The sequence below is a fragment of the Cherax quadricarinatus genome, chromosome 98 (assembly GCF_038502225.1).
Source record: "Cherax quadricarinatus isolate ZL_2023a chromosome 98, ASM3850222v1, whole genome shotgun sequence".
NCBI lineage: Eukaryota > Metazoa > Arthropoda > Malacostraca > Decapoda > Parastacidae > Cherax > Cherax quadricarinatus.
The window spans coordinates 9,690,541-9,707,829 of NC_091389.1; the positions used below are offsets into that span (position 1 = coordinate 9,690,541).

At 40.2% G+C, this 17,289-nt stretch overlaps 1 protein-coding gene across 1 annotated transcript; it reads right to left on the reverse strand.

Annotated features, from left to right (window-relative positions):
• Nucleotides 1-4,224: 4,224 nt before the first annotated feature.
• On the reverse strand, nt 4,225-17,231 carry LOC128702479 (uncharacterized). Its single transcript, XM_070105372.1, has 3 exons — nt 14,909-17,231; nt 6,734-9,385; nt 4,225-4,638 (listed from the first exon to the last, which is right to left on the reverse strand). Exons 1-2 carry the CDS (start codon nt 17,120-17,122, stop codon nt 6,782-6,784), a joined length of 4,818 nt encoding a protein of 1,605 aa, XP_069961473.1. The 5' UTR covers nt 17,123-17,231; the 3' UTR covers nt 4,225-4,638; nt 6,734-6,781.
• Nucleotides 17,232-17,289: the final 58 nt, after the last annotated feature.

The following is a 17,289-nucleotide window of genomic DNA, read 5'->3' on the forward strand; positions in this document are numbered from 1 at the left end:
CCTGGTTGATCAAGCTAATACCAGACTAGCCTATCTAGATACATACTCAAAAGCCGTCAAAGGTATATCAAAGGAATGTTTACAATAAATACGTATATGATAAGCAAAGCATTGAAGGCAGGACACCACAAGCATAACTCTGTTCCTCTAGAATATAAATACGTAGATGCGATAAAGTACACCTACCATCCGACTTACGACCGAGTTCGGTTCCGAGAAACCGGTCGTAAGTCGAACTTTACTACTGAATATCAACAAAACATTTTTGTAATGACTTTATTTTACTGTTTTATTTTGGTATTTCATGTTTTACTTTACTTTTTATGCTGTTAGTACTGTATTTTATACTGTAAGGTTTAGCATAAACACTGTGTACAACACAAATACTTGTAAAGTAAAAGGACACAAGTGTAACTAATGTGATATTTCATTGTGGCAACGTTTCGCTCTCCAGGAGCTTTATCAAGCTATTACTGGAGAGCGAAACGTTGCCACAATAAATGTCACATTAATTGCACTTGTGTCCTTTTACTTTACATATTGTCGGTAATTCTACCAACTTTATTACAACACAAATACTTGTTTATTTCCCAGAAATTTGGCATAAAAAACACGGTCGTAAGTCAAGTGGTCGTAAGTCGAGCAGGTCGTAAGTCAGATGGTAGGTGTATTACATAAATTGGTCCTCATCCCTTTATCCAAAACCCTTGGGGCCTGTATTGTTTTGAATTTCAGAATGATTGTCAACGCCACTATGTGGCGGCGTGACCCAGCACTGAGATGACCGACGCTCCACACTCCACGAAAAAACTTCAGTTTTAGGAACTTTTCGAATTTCAGAATTTCGGATAAAGGGATGTGAACCTGTACAATATATTTATTTTAAACATGAAAGTTTTGGACAATATAAAAATATAAAAAAGTTTAAAATATATGTTATAGTTGGTAACCTTAATTAATTTATTTTTAAATGTTTGTACAAAATTTCCGTCTTATAAAGATTTTTCTTTGCTAGATAACATTAGCACTGTATACCTGGAGAGGCTTCAGGGGTCATCGCCCCCATGACCCGGTCCATGACCAGGCCTCGTGGTGGATCAGGGACTGATCAACCAGATGCTGGCCACACGTAAACTGATGTACAAACCACAGCCCAGGTGGACCAATTCACAAATAGCCTTCAAACTGAACTTTAGATGAAGTTCAAGTTCATCTCAAATCATTATTAAGTCACTGTTGATATTATAATGTTCCAGCATGGCCTAAGAGGTCATATCAAGTTTCTTTAAAGTTTGGCTTATTTGTGAGTTATTATTAACAAGCCCAACTGTTGAGGAAGTAATCTCAGTACTAGCTGCTGAGATGACGACTCCATACACATGTTATTTTTACACAAAAAATGGTTACAATACCATGGCAGGAACAAATCACAAGTAAGCCTCACTTAAAAACCTCGTAAGCTGCCACCCCGAGTACAAGTTATTTCTCATTTTTATTTGTTTACACCACTGAATTTTTAAAGTAAGAGCTGCCAGAAATGCACCTCATGTCAGCAGTTTTCTTTTGTGTCTAACAATATTTTATTGCATGTAAACTACATTGTGTATACTGTGCAAAGGTATAAAATGTTTGGTTGTTACCTGACATCAGCTCTTTCAATGCTCGGCTGTATAACCTCCCACAATATTACCCACGACAGGACATAAATGGTAACACCAACAAGGCGTGGAAAGACATTTATGTAGAGTTAAGGGTGTATATACAACAGTTGGCTGACACTCAGGTACCTGGTTGTACAAGGCATGGAGATACTGGCAGGATACTGGTGACACACACAGGTGGTCCTTGACTCACGATGGGGTTGCATTCTGACAAACCCATCGTAAGTTACAAATATCGTAATTCAAAAAATAATGATATCCTAAATAAGAAAATAAATAATTATCGTCACTGAATATGTAAATAATTACCGTAACAAACTAAATACCAGTACCTAAAAGTAAATCATACTGGGTAATTACCTCCAAGTTGCATCTCCAAAGTAATTGCTTTAGTACCAAAGTAAAATTGAAATACAGTGGACCCCCGGTTAATGATATTTTTTCACTCCAGAAGTATGTTCAGGTGCCAGTACTGACCGAATTTGTTCCCATAAGGAATATTGTGAAGTAGATTAGTCCATTTCAGACCCCCAAACATACACGTACAAATGCACTTACATAAATACACTTACATAATTGGTCGCATTCGGAGGTAATCGTTACGCGGGGGTCCACTGTATATACAATTATGACATTAATAGGTAAGGTTTCACCACGAGTGAAGAGACACGTAAAATGAGACACTTCTTTCAATGTCATAAATAAAAATATATGTCTTCTTTCACACCCAGGTATCTACCTGCTGTTAAGTGAATAAGGGTACCTACTTGCTGTTAAGTGAATAAGGGTACCTACTTGCTGTTAAGTGAATAAGGGTACCTACTTGCTGTTAAGTGAGTAAGGGTACCTACTTGCTGTTAAGTGAGTAAGGGTACCTACTTGCTGTTAAGTGAGTAAGGGTACCTACTTGCTGTTAAGTGAATAAGGGTACCTACTTGCTGTTAAGTGAATAAGGGTACCTACTTGCTGTTAAGTGAGTAAGGGTACCTACTTGCTGTTAAGTGAGTAAGGGTACCTACTTGCTGTTAAGTGAGTAAGGGTACCTACTTGCTGTTAAGTGAATAAGGGTACCTACTTGCTGTTAAGTGAATAAGGGTACCTACTTGCTGTTAAGTGAGTAAGGGTACCTACTTGCTGTTAAGTGAATAAGGGTACCTACTTGCTGTTAAGTGAGTAAGGGTAGCTACATGCTGTTAAGTGAATAAGGGTACCTACTTGCTGTTAAGTGAGTAAGGGTACCTACTTGCTGTTAAGTGAATAAGGGTACCTACTTGCTGTTAAGTGAGTAAGGGTAGCTACCTGCTGTTAAGTGAATAAGGGTACCTACTTGCTGTTAAGTGAGTAAGGGTACCTACTTGCTGTTAAGTGAATAAGGGTACCTACTTGCTGTTAAGTGAGTAAGGGTAGCTACCTGCTGTTAAGTGAATAAGGGTACCTACTTGCTGTTAAGTAAGGGTACCTACTTGCTGTTAAGTGAATAAGGGTACCTACTTGCTGTTAAGTGAGTAAGGGTATCTACCTGCTGTTAAGTGAATAAGGGTACCTACTTGCTGTTAAGTGAGTAAGGGTACCTACTTGCTGTTAAGTGAATAAGGGTACCTACTTGCTGCTAAGTGAGTAAGGGTATCTACCTGCTGTTAAGTGAATAAGGGTACCTACTTGCTGTTAAGTGAGTAAGGGTACCTACTTGCTGTTAAGTGAATAAGGGTACCTACTTGCTGTTAAGTGAGTAAGGGTAGCTACCTGCTGTTAAGTGAATAAGGGTACCTACTTGCTGTTAAGTGAATAAGGGTACCTACTTGCTGTTAAGTGAATAAGGGTACCTACTTGCTGTTAAGTGAGTAAGGGTATCTACCTGCTGTTAAGTGAATAAGGGTACCTACTTGCTGTTAAGTGAGTAAGGGTAGCTACCTGCTGTTAAGTGAATAAGGGTACCTACTTGCTGTTAAGTGAATAAGGGTACCTACTTGCTGTTAAGTGAGTAAGGGTAGCTACCTGCTGTTAAGTGAATAAGGGTACCTACTTGCTGTTAAGTGAGTAAGGGTATCTACCTGCTAAGTGAATAAGGGTACCTACTTGCTGTTAAGTGAATAAGGGTACCTACTTGCTGTTAAGTGAATAAGGGTACCTACTTGCTGTTAAGTGAATAAGGGTACCTACTTGCTGTTAAGTGAATAAGGGTAGCTACCTGCTGTTAAGTGAATAAGGGTACCTACTTGCTGTTAAGTGAATAAGGGTACCTACTTGCTGTTAAGTGAATAAGGGTACCTACTTGCTGTTAAGTGAGTAAGGGTATCTACCTGCTGTTAAGTGAATAAGGGTACCTACTTGCTGTTAAGTGAATAAGGGTACCTACTTGCTGTTAAGTGAATAAGGGTACCTACTTGCTGTTAAGTGAATAAGGGTACCTACTTGCTGTTAAGTGAATAAGGGTAGCTACCTGCTGTTAAGTGAATAAGGGTACCTACTTGCTGTTAAGTGAATAAGGGTACCTACTTGCTGATAAGTGAGTAAGGGTACCTACTTGCTGTTAAGTGAGTAAGGGTAGCTACCTGCTGTTAAGTGAATAAGGGTACCTACTTGCTGTTAAGTGAGTAAGGGTACCTACTTGCTATTGAGTAAGGGTATCTACTTGCTGTTAAGTGAATAAGGGTACCTACTTGCTATTAAGTGAATACAGGTACCTACTTGCTGTTAAGTGAATAAGGACAAGAAGTGCAAGGAAACTGCTCATATGTCTTACCCTGCCCAGGATCAAACGCAGAACCTTTGGTTATAACCCAAAGGTGCTGCCACTGAGCCACGAGTCGCCAGTTCTTCCTTTTAAAATATTGTACGAGGATTCCCACCAGGAGGGTCAAAAACTTTTAGCAAGTACATAAACTATTTCCTGCAACAGACCGTTGGTGCTGAGCCACAGGAAACCTCACTATCTTGCAAGTGTTATGTAAAAGTTCCGGATGATCTGTGATTCTCTCTGTAAGAAATAAAGACAGAAATTTGAAATGTGGCAGATAAAAAAAATTTAATTTAACATAGTGCCATCTAGTGGCAAGATCTGGAGTTTACCTGGAGAGGGTTTCAGGGGTCAACGCCCCCACAGCCCGGTCTGTGACCTGGCCTCATGGTGAATCAGGGCCTGATCAACCAGGCTGTTACTGTTGGCCACACGCAATTCGACGTACAAACCACAGATCAGCTGGTCAGGTACTGACTTTAGGTGCCTGTCCAGTGCCTTGTTAAGACAGCCAGGGGTCTATTAATGAAACTCATTTAACAATAATGCTAATTTGGGTTTTTGTTACTATGGAATACTTGTTCTTTCAATAAATTCACAAACACCCGCACATCAACCTATAAACAGGATAATAATAATGAAAAAATAAACACTATGATAAATGATATCAAAAGATCTGCTAAAGAGAAATGTTTTCCCAATGGGATACAGACACCCCAATGAAATATTATAAATGGTTTTAACTATGACTATAATTTTTAAAGAGGTGGACTGGTAAGCCAGCAGAAGGCCTCGGTCAGATGACCAAAAGCTCCAAAGGTGGGTTATCGTCTAAGACCTGCGTCAGGAAACGCTTGTCCTGTTTCCTGACAAATCTTACCTAACCAATGAAATACAAGGACCCCAATGGAATAAGAGGACCCCAATGGCATACAGTGTATAAGGACCTCAATGGAAATACAGTGGAACTTCGGTTTTCGTCATTAATCCGTTCGAAAAAGTCTGACAAAAACCTGAATTGTATGAAAACTGAAGCAATATTTCTCATAAGAAATAATGTAAATCCAATTAATCCATTCCAGACCCCCAAAAATATTAACAAAAAATGCATTTTAGAGAGAATAACTATATAGTTTTACATATAAACTAGGGCATACGAAGACCAAGGTTCCACTGTAAGTCACTTTCTCTGACACTTCTGGGTCGTCCTGGCGGGTAATTTACACACGTCACTATGTATGACAATTGTACAGTGGACCCCCGATTAATGATATTTTTTCACTCCAGAAGTATGTTCAGGTGCCAGTACTGACCGAATTTGTTCCCATAAGGAATATTGTGAAGTAGATTAGTCCATTTCAGACCCCCAAACATGCATGTACAAATGCACTTACATAAATACACTTACATAATTGGTCGCATTGGGAGCTGATCGTTATGCGGGGGTCCACTGTATTTATGTGTACCTGTATATAAATAAACTTACTTAAACAATATTATAGTAGTCTTATCCTGGCTTGGTCAGGGTCCTGTTGTGAACATGCAGAAATATTTTTTTTTACGTACCTTTACTTAGAGTACATAATACAGTGGTACCTCGGGATACGAACAGCTCAAAACACGAACAATTATGTAAGTGTATTTATGTAAGTGCTTTTGTAAGTGTATTTTTGGGGGTCTAAAACGGATTAATCTAATATACATTATTCCTTATGGGAATAAATTTATTCGGTATCAGCACTCAAACAGCCTTCTGGAATGAATTAAGTTCGTATCCCGAGGTACCACTGTACACATCATGTCAAAATAAAAAATATTATTCTTTCTTTCCACACCGGCCGTATCCCACCAAAGCAGGGTGGCCCAAAAAGAAAAACGAAAGTTTCTCTTTTAAATTTAGTAATTTATATGGGAGAAGGGGTTACTAGCCCCTTGCTCCCGGCATTTTAGTCGCCTCTTACAACACACATGGCTTACGGAGGAAGAATTCTGTTCCACTTCCCCATGGAGATAAGAGGAAATAAACAAGAACAAGAACTAGAAAGAAAATAGAAGAATACCCAGAGGGGTGTGTATATATATGCTTGTACATGTATGTGTAGTGTGATCTATGTGTAAGCAGAAGTAGCAAGACGTACCTGAAATCTTGCATATTTATGAGACAGACAAAAGACACCAGCAATCCTAATTCATGTAAAACAATTACAGGTTTTCATTGTACACTCACTTGGCAGGACGGTAGTACCTCCCTGGGTGGATGCTGTTTACCAACCTACTACCTAGAAAAAAATATTATTCTTATTATTAATTATGAATACATTTCAATTCACTTTACCTGTGGCATAAGAAGTCTAATTCTTCATGATCCTCGGAGGATAACTTGTTAGTGACGACTTCTTGTGGAGGACGATGTGGCTCTTTCTGTGGTGGCTGCTGTGGTTGTTGTATTGTTGAAAGTGGTGGTTCTGGTTATTGCTCTGGTGGTGACTGTGGTTGCTGTTGTGGCAGCTGTAGTTAGTGATTTGTTGGTGCTGGTTGTGGTTGTTACTTTGGTGGTGGTTATAGCTGCAATTGTTTTGTTTGTGGTGGTTGCAGGTACAGGTGTTGATTTAGTGGTGGTGGTTGCAGGTACTGGTGTTGCTTTGGTGGTGGTGGTTGCAGGTACTGGTGTTGATTTGGTGGTGGTGGTTGCAGGTACTGGTGTTGATTTGGTGGTGGTGGTTGCAGGTGCAGTTGTTGCTTTGGTGGTGGTGGTTGCAGGTACTGGTGTTGATTTGGTGGTGGTGGTTGCAGGTACTGGTGTTGATTTGGTGGTGGTGGTTGCAGGTGCAGTTGTTGCTTTGGTGGTGGTGGTTGCAGGTACTGGTGTTGATTTGGTGGTGGTGGTTGCAGGTGCAGTTGTTGATTTGGTGGTGGTGGTTGCAGGTACTGGTGTTGATTTGGTGGTGGTGGTTGCAGGTACTGGTGTTGATTTGGTGGTGGTGGTTGCAGGTGCAGTTGTTGCTTTGGTGGGGGTGGCTGTAGATGTTGATTTTTTGGTGGTGGTTTCAGCTATAGTTGTTGATTTGTTAGTGGTGGTTGCAGGTGCAGTTATGTTAGTGGTGGTTGTAGGTGCAGGTGTTGATTTGGTGGTGGTGGTTACAGCTGCAGTTGTTGATTTGGTGGTGGTTTCAGCTGTAGTTTTGTTGGTGGTACTGGCAGCTGCAGTTGTTGCTTTGTTGGGATTTTCTGCAGTTGTTTGTTTGTTGTTGGCCATTGTAGTTACTTCTGTAGTCACAGGTATTTCACAGGTAGATGCAGATGTTTCTTCGATGGTGTTGGAAGTGGTCATTCCTGTGGACGATGATTCAACTTTAAAAAAACGTGAGTCGATCGCAGGCTTGCACGAAAGCTGGGACTGATGGAGTTTGTTATAAGGTTCGAACAATTCCTCTAGTCCTCTCTTGAACTTCGTGCTTCGCTCCTTCACAGGATCCAGTGCAGAATATCTCTCGATCACTGATGTTATGTCTGCCTTCAGCTGCGACAAGTTTTTCAGATTCAATTTGCTTGTGCTGGAATCAACAGGGTCATTCTTATCTGTCTCATCATCCTTTAGCATCTCTTCAACTTCCTCATTCGTCAGCTGAGCGTTGTGAGAAGCAAGTAGTTCCTCCACCTCTGTCTGCTTCATGTCAACAAAACCTTCACCTCCAAATTGCCGAGCCAGCCTAAGAATTCTTCTCACCTCCTCCTCAACATCGGGTAACATGCTGAAGTCATTCACCGCTTCGCTCCACAACTTCTTCCAACAGGCATTGATGGCAGATTCTGTGACCTCATCAATTGCCTCCCTGACATTTTCAATACAGTGTGCAATATTATATTCCTTCCAACACTTGTCCAAGTCCTTTTCTGGATCTCTTTCGATGCTACTGAAAATACGGCGGAAAGTGCATATTGTGTAATACCTCTTAAATGCTTCAATAACCCCTTGATTTAAAGGCTGAAGTATAGGAGCCATCTGAGGAGGCAAGAACTCTACCTTGATGTTAGGATATGAGTGAGTTAAGTCACGTGGGTGGGTAGGAGCATTGTCTAGGAGCAGTAAGGCTTTAAAAGGCAACTGCTTGGACTTGAGATAGCCCTCGACTCCAGGTACAAAGCATTGGTGAAACCATTCCCTAAAAATATGTCTATTGAGCCAGGAGTTTGTATTGAACCTCCAGAAAACTGACATATTATCCTTATCTCTGTTTTTAAGTGCCCGGGGGTTAAAAGAGTGGTAGAGTAACATTGGCATGATTATACAGTCTCCCTTAGCATTGGTACAGAGGAGGACAGTCAACCTGTCTTTAGCTGCCTTAAAACCAGGAGCACATTTTTCATTCTTGGAGATGTAAGTTCGTTCTGGCATCCTCTTCCAGAAGAGGGTCATCTCGTCAGCATTAAACACCTGCTCTGGCAGGTATTTCCCCTCTTCTACGATCTGCTTAAATTCAGAAACATAGTTCTGAGCTGCATTAAGATATGCAGTCTCTCCCGTGATATTAATATCATGCAGACCATACCTTTTCATAAACTTTAAAAACCAGCCACTACTAGCAACAAAGAAGGGTGCATTACTATCTTCCCCACTGGATGATACAAGACTCTCATATATTGTACTGGCTTTCTTACGTATGGTGGAGCGGTCAAATGTTATATTTCTTTGATGCATGTCCTCAATCCAGACATTAAGGTGAGTCTCCATCTTCACTAGGTTGGGATTACGAACACTTTTGATCATTTTGGCACCCACTGCACTACTACTCTTCACATTATCCCTAATCTTCTTCTCACACTTCTTAATGGATTGCAATGTTGATGAGTTAATACCAAATCTTCTGGCCACTGAGGTATTCGAGTCGCCACGAGCCAGAAAGTCCAACATCCTCACCTTCTCGTCTAACATCAACAGGTTCCTCTTCTTCTTGGGCATAGTCTCACCATCTGAACTATTCTTGCGCTGAAGAAAAACGACCATTCATTAATAAGGTATCTAGAAATAACAAAAATGTAAATGCATACTACAGGTGGTCCTCGACTTTTGATGATTCAACTTATGATATTTCGATTATACAATGGTGCTGCAGCAATTACTTTGGAGATGAAACTTTAGATAATTACCTTACATTGATTTACACACACATTGATTACAAGTACCATCCGATTTATGACCTGCTTGACATACGACCACTCGTACTTATGACCGTACTGTTTACAGCTTAGCTTAAGTTATTTTGTACTTTTCTGTTCATGCATACGAATGTTTTCATATGTTTTTATGCATATGAATGTTTTGTATGCAAATAAACTGTCCTAAACCTTACACTATAAAATATAGTACTAAAAGCATAAGGTTCAACTTGCATCCATTTTGACTTACGACCGGTTGGTTGGAACCAAGCACGTATTTTTTTGTTAATATTTCCCATAAGAAATAATGTAAATCCAATTAATCCGTTCCAGACACCCAAAAATATTAGCAAAAAATACATTTTGTGGAGAATAACTAGGGCATACGAAAACCCAGGTTCCACTGTATTCATAACTGACTTACAATGTTTTCAGCTTATGATGGATTCGAAGAAACATAACCCCATTGTAAGTCTAGGAGCACCAGTATAACAGAGGTGAACTACACTAGGTCTACTAACCTTAGTCAGGTCTAATCCACCCTCTCCTTCTCTCGGTTACTCTGATTTTATACAAAAATAATTAAAAGTACAGTGTCTACACTCTGAAGGAGGGATGTTAATGTCACAGTTTTCTAACTGTAGTGTAACCACGCCTCTGGCAAGACAATGATGGAGTGAATGATGGTGAAAGTTTTTCTTTTTGGGCCACACAAATTTGGTTGGAAATGGTTGATGTGTTAATAACAAGAAAAACAAATTAGAAACACACTTACACTCTATGATACATTATTAACATTTATACACTAAATTACAGTACAGTGGAATCTCAAAAATCGAACCGCTCCCAACTCAACCAATTATGTAAGTGTATTTTTGTAAGTGCTTTTATTAGTGTATTTTTGAGGGTCTTAAATGGTCTAATCTAATTTACATTATTCCTGATGGGAATAAATTCGTTCGGTAGTGGCACTCGAACAGCCTTCTGGACCGAAGAAAGTTCGATATTTGAGGTTCCACTGTATATCAAATTATGACAGTGTAAAAATTTTACTTTGGTAACGGCAATTTAATTGACTTTAAGAACATAAGAAAGAAAGAACACTGCAACAGGCCTACTGGCCCATGTGAGGCAGGTCCAATTCTCGCACCAGCTTAAGCCAATGCCTTGACCTAGTGAGGTCAGACACGTCACTTAAGAAAGAGCATGGCAAACGACCTAGTAGCACAGCTAGTCAGGTCCAACTCACACCCACTCATGTATTTATCCAACCTATTTTTAAAACTACACAACATCTTAGCTTCTATGACGGTACTCGGGAGTTTTTATTCCATCGTTACTTTGTGTAAATACTGTAATGTGTTTTAAGGAATTAATATTTTCTGAACAATGCTTCTAATTTATTGCTATTATTATAATTATTATTATTATCATGGGGAAGCACTAAACCTGCAGGATCATACAGCATAATTTACTGCTAACAATGTGAAATTTATAAAATGAATTATTATTATTATTATTATTATTATAGGTAGTAGGTTGGTAGACAGCAACCACCCAGGGAAGTACACTACCGTCCTGCCAAATGACTGTGAAACAGAAACCTGTAACTGTTTTGTATGATGGTAGGATTGCTGGTGTCTTTTTCTGTCTCATAAACACGCTAGATAACAGGGATATCTTGCTACTCCTACTTACACTTTGGTCACACTTCACAGACACGCACATGCATATATATATACATACATCTAGGTTTTTCTCCTTTTTCTAAATAGCTCTTGTTCCTCTTTATTTCTTCTATTGTCCATGGGGAAGTGGAAAAGAATCTTTCCTCCGTAAGCCATGCGTGTCGTATGAGGCGACTAAAATGCCGGGAGCAATGGGCTAGTAACCCCTTCTCCTGTAGACATTTACTAAAAAAGAGAAGAAGAAAAACTTTATAAAACTGGAATGCTTGAATGTGCGTGGATGTAGTGCTGATGACAAGAAACAGATGATTGCTGATGTTATGAATGAAAAGAAGTTGGATGTCCTGGCCCTAAGCGAAACAAAGCTGAAGGGGGTAAGGGAGTTTCGGTGGGGGGAAATAAATGGGATTAAATCTGGAGTATCTGAGAGAGTTAGAGCAAAGGAAGGGATAGCAGTAATGTTGAATGATCAGTTATGGAAGGAGAAAAGAGAATATGAATGTGTAAATTCAAGAATTATGTGGATTAAAGTAAAGGTTGGATGCGAGAAGTGGGTCATAATAAGCGTGTATGCACCTGGAGAAGAGAGGAATGCAGAGGAGAGAGAGAGATTTTGGGAGATGTTAAGTGAATGTATAGGAGCCTTTGAACCAAGTGAGAGAGTAATTGTGGTAGGGGACCTGAATGCTAAAGTAGGAGAAACTTTTAGAGAGGGTGTGGTAGGTAAGTTTGGGGTGCCAGGTGTAAATGATAATGAGAGCCGTTTGATTGAACTTTGTATAGAAAGGGGTTTAGTTATAGGTAATACATATTTTAAGAAAAAGAGGATAAATAAGTATACAAGATATGATGTAGGGCGAAATGACAGTAGTTTGTTGGATTATGTATTGGTAGATAAAAGACTGTTGAGTAGACTTCAGGATGTACATGTTTATAGAGGGGCCACAGATATATCAGATCACTTTCTAGTTGTAGCTACACTGAGAGTAAAAGGTAGATGGGATACAAGGAGAATAGAAGCATCAGGGAAGAGAGAGGTGAAGGTTTATAAACTAAAAGAGGAGGCAGTTAGGGTAAGATATAAACAGCTATTGGAGGATAGATGGGCTAATGAGAGCATAGGCAGTGGGGTCGAAGAGGTATGGGGTAGGTTTAAAAATGTAGTGTTAGAGTGTTCTGCAAAAGTTTGTGGTTACAGGAAAGTGGGTGCGGGAGGGAAGAGGAGCGATTGGTGGAATGATGATGTAAAGAGAGTAGTAAGGGAGAAAAAGTTAGCATATGAGAAGTTTTTACAAAGTAGAAGTGATGCAAGGAGGGAAGAGTATATGGAGAAAAAGAGAGAGGTTAAGAGAGTGGTGAAGCAATGTAAAAAGAGAGCAAATGAGAGAGTGGGTGAGATGTTATCAACAAATTTTGTTGAAAATAAGAAAAAGTTTTGGAGTGAGATTAACAAGTTAAGGAAGCCTAGAGAACAAATGGATTTGTCAGTTAAAAATAGGAGAGGAGAGTTATTAAATGGAGAGTTAGAGGTATTGGGAAGATGGAGGGAATATTTTGAGGAATTGTTAAATGTTGATGAAGATAGGGAAGCTGTGATTTCGTGTATAGGGCAAGGAGGAACAACATCTTGTAGGAGTGAGGAAGAGCCAGTTGTGAGTGTGGGGGAAGTTCGTGAGGCAGTAGGTAAAATGAAAGGGGGTAAGGCAGCCGGGATTGATGGGATAAAGATAGAAATGTTAAAAGCAGGTGGGGATATAGTTTTGGAGTGGTTGGTGCAATTATTTAATAAATGTATGGAAGAGGGTAAGGTACCTAGGGATTGGCAGAGAGCATGCATAGTTCCTTTGTATAAAGGCAAAGGAGATAAAAGAGAGTGCAAAAATTATAGGGGGATAAGTCTGTTGAGTATACCTGGCAAAGTGTATGGTAGAGTTATTATTGAAAGAATTAAGAGTAAGACGGAGAATAGAATAGCAGATGAACAAGGAGGCTTTAGGAAAGGTAGGGGGTGTGTGGACCAGGTGTTTACAGTGAAACATATAAGTGAACAGTATTTAGATAAGGCTAAAGAGGTCTTTGTGGCATTTATGGATTTGGAAAAGGCGTATGACAGGGTGGATAGGGGGGCAATGTTGCAGGTGTATGGTGTAGGAGGTAGGTTACTGAAAGCAGTGAAGAGTTTTTACGAGGATAGTGAGGCTCAAGTTAGTGTGTGTAGGAAAGAGGGAAATTATTTCCCAGTAAAAGTGGGCCTTAGACAGGGATGTGTGATGTCACCGTGGTTGTTTAATATATTTATAGATGGGGTTGTAAGAGAAGTGAATGCGAGGGTCTTGGCAAGAGGCGTGGAGTTAAAAGATAAAGAATCACACATAAAGTGGGAGTTGTCACAGTTGCTCTTTGCTGATGACACTGTGCTCTTGGGAGATTCTGAAGAGAAGTTGCAGAGATTGGTGGATGAATTTGGTAGGATGTGCAAAAGAAGAAAATTGAAAGTGAATACAGGAAAGAGTAAGGTTATGAGGATAACAAAAAAATTAGGTGATGAAAGATTGGATATCAGATTGGAGGGAGAGAGTATGGAGGAGGTGAACGTATTCAGATATTTGGGAGTGGACGTGTCAGCGGATGGGTCTATGAAAGATGAGGTGAATCATAGAATTGATGAGGGGAAAAGAGTGAGTGGTGCACTTAGGAGTCTGTGGAGACAAAGAACTTTGTCCTTGGAGGCAAAGAGGGGAATGTATGAGAGTATAGTTTTACCAACGCTCTTATATGGGTGTGAAGCATGGGTGATGAATGTTGCAGCGAGGAGAAGGCTGGAGGCAGTGGAGATGTCATGTCTGAGGGCAATGTGTGGTGTGAAAATAATGCAGAGAATTCGTAGTTTGGAAGTTAGGAGGAGGTGCGGGATTACCAAAACTGTTGTCCAGAGGGCTGAGGAAGGGTTGTTAAGGTGGTTCGGACATGTAGAGAGAATGGAGCGAAACAGAATGACTTCAAGAGTGTATCAGTCTGTAGTGGAAGGAAGGCGGGGTAGGGGTCGGCCTAGGAAAGGTTGGAGGGAGGGGGTAAAGGAGGTTTTGTGTGCGAGGGGCTTGGACTTCCAGCAGGCATGCGTGAGCGTGTTTGATAGGAGTGAATGGAGACAAATGGTTTTTAATACTTGACGTGCTGTTGGAGTGTGAGCAAAGTAACATTTATGAAGGGATTCAGTTAACCTGGCAGTGCCGGACTTGAGTCCTGGAGATAGAAAGTACAGTGCCTGCACTCTGAAGGAGGGGTGTTAATGTTGCAGTTTAAAAACTGTAGTGTAAAGCACCATTCTGGCAAGACAGTGATGGAGTGAATGATGGTGAAAGTTTTTCTTTTTTGGGCCACCCTGCCTTGGTGGGAATCGGCCAGTGTGATAATAAAAAAAAAAAATTTATTATTATATACAGGAGGGGGAAACAATAAACTTGTAGAGGGCTAAATCCTTGGATCAAGAGCTCTTCACCAGCATCAAGAAAATCCCCTTGAAGGGCCCAGTGGCTAACATGTCAGTCTGGAGTTTTATGGCTCTCTGATCGTGGGTTCTATCCCCGCCTGTGGTATGGTTTGAAGGGTGAAATTTGTTAGTTTATGCACAGGTACACATAAGTGCTAAGTTTCATTTTAGTTACCTTAAAAATTGGTTTTATCCGTCTAATGGGGCTTGGCGATCGAACAGGTGGAGACGGTGATGATTTAATATGCTTTTTTGAAACGGTGTTTGAGGAATGCTGCTCCAGTGTCTGTATTTTCAGAGACAAGAGAATTTTTTCTATTTGATATTGCTCTATGATTTGCTCATGAGTAAATTCCTTTCTAGACTCCATGAAACGAATTAAGGTTTCTACTTTCTTCAAACTCTCCTCTAGGGTTGGTAGAGGGCTTTCATTATCAGAATCGTCAGAATCGGTTTCATCAATCGTTTTAGGACGTTGAACAATTTCAGTGAGATCATCTTCGGTGCAACATTGTGTCGTGGGGCCGACTTTGTCATGATCTCCCAGTTTATCAATGGATTCTTTTTTGTCCTTGGAATTTTGATCCAAAATTGATGCACTGATTTCTTCATTATCATCAGTTTCAACACATTTGTTTGGAGTTCGATTGGAGTTGAAAGTCGTTGGATTATGATCTGAAGACGATGGATGGATGTCTTCATTGTCATCAGAATCAACAGAGTGTATTTCAACTGTTGTGTTTGGATTTTTAAGACTGTCACCAACTTCATGATTAGTCAGACGATCTATTGTTGGGGCAGCATCGTCACAGTCTAGCCACTTATCAATGGACTCTTCCAGGTTCTCCGACTCGAACATTTTCTTCACTTCTGGAGCCTCGATAACTTTAATGTCATCTAATATTTCTTGTTTCAGAGAGTTCCTCTTACTTATTCTCTTTGGTTTAAAACCTTCAAATTCCTCGTCGTCAGAATCAATAAAAGAAATGTCGGGCCAGAGTTTTCTCCAACTTTTTTTCAAACTTGAATTTGTAACAAGTTCCCAAGCTTTTGTAATGTCAGAAATTGCTTCGTTAATGGTGAAACTTTTGTTAAATTCTTCCATACTTCCGTTGTGTGCGATTAACCTCCGTATAAAAATTTTCCTGTAACGAGCTTTGACGTCCTGAACGACTCCTTGTTCCATCGGTTGTATTAAACCAGTTTTACTGTCAGGCAAGAACTCTGCAAAGATATTACCGCTGCGTAAATCTTGCAGCCTAGGGTGAGCGTTACTTTTGTCGAGCAACAACAGTGCCGTACTGTCTGCTGGATGACCCGTTTTTATGAAGTTTTTCTTGACTTCAGGAACAAAATGATTATAAAACCAATCTTGAAAGAGAACTTGATTTATGTAAGAATCTTTGTGAACCCTATAGATGATCGGAAGGTTTTTCACACCTTTAGGCTCAACACTGTTGCCTATCACCATTAATTTACAGCGGTGCGTTCCGGCACCATTTGCACAACAAACCACAGTCAGTCGATCCTCGTTATTCTGCGGCTCTCCGTTGTGGCTGTGATTCCCCAAGGGAAACCTGCGCCAAAATAATCCGGTCTCGTCGACGTTATATATCCGGTCTGCCGTCAACTGGTGTCTGGTCACCAGTTCAGCAAACTGACTCTGGTAGCCGTCAACTTCGCCGGCAGAATACTTCTCTTCGTTAAAGTTCTTCCTGGCGGTAATACCGTGACGGGACCTGAACGACTCCAGCCAACTGGGGCAGAACGACACCGTCTCCGTCATCCTCAACTTCCCATACAATTCTCTGGCCTTGTCGCAGATCATCCAGCCGTAGACCGGCGCATCCCGCTGCTCTTCGCACTTCTGTTGATACCACAACAACAGCTCCTGCTCTATGGTTTCCAGTGAAGCCCCGACCACAACCTTGCAATTCATCATAGACCTCGAACATTCACCTTTGTTACTCAGGGTTGATGAATCGACATTAGATTCATCAACCTTAGATCTGCAAATGTTCGATTCATCAATACAAGATTCATCGATGTTGGATTCACTAACAGAATCATCAATGTTAGATTTATTAATGTTAGATTCATCAATATTAGATACATCAATCTCTGATTCATCAATCTTACATTCATTATTAGATTCATCAATCTTAGATTCATCAACATTATCTTTATCAAAGTTAGATTCATCAATCTTTGATTTACAAATGTTAGATACAATATCATCAATCTTAGAATCATCAACGTGTGATTCCTGGTCAGTTACTACATATGAATCTCTCTTCACACGTTTAATTCTCTCTCTCTCCTGCTCATCATGTTTCCTCTTCCGTCTATGGTCTCCTGGACGCCTCGACTTGGCATTTTTAAAGACCATTGTGGAGGGAAAAATAAAAAAAAATTACGAAAAAGACAGTGAAAAAAGACCCCGATGATGAGGTAATGTTGGCGTCTTGTTGTTGTTATTGTTGGGTTGAAGGGTTCACCAGGCGGTCCTCAGGCCGTAGTGAACCCGTTTATTTTTGTGGTTATGGACGCTTGTAC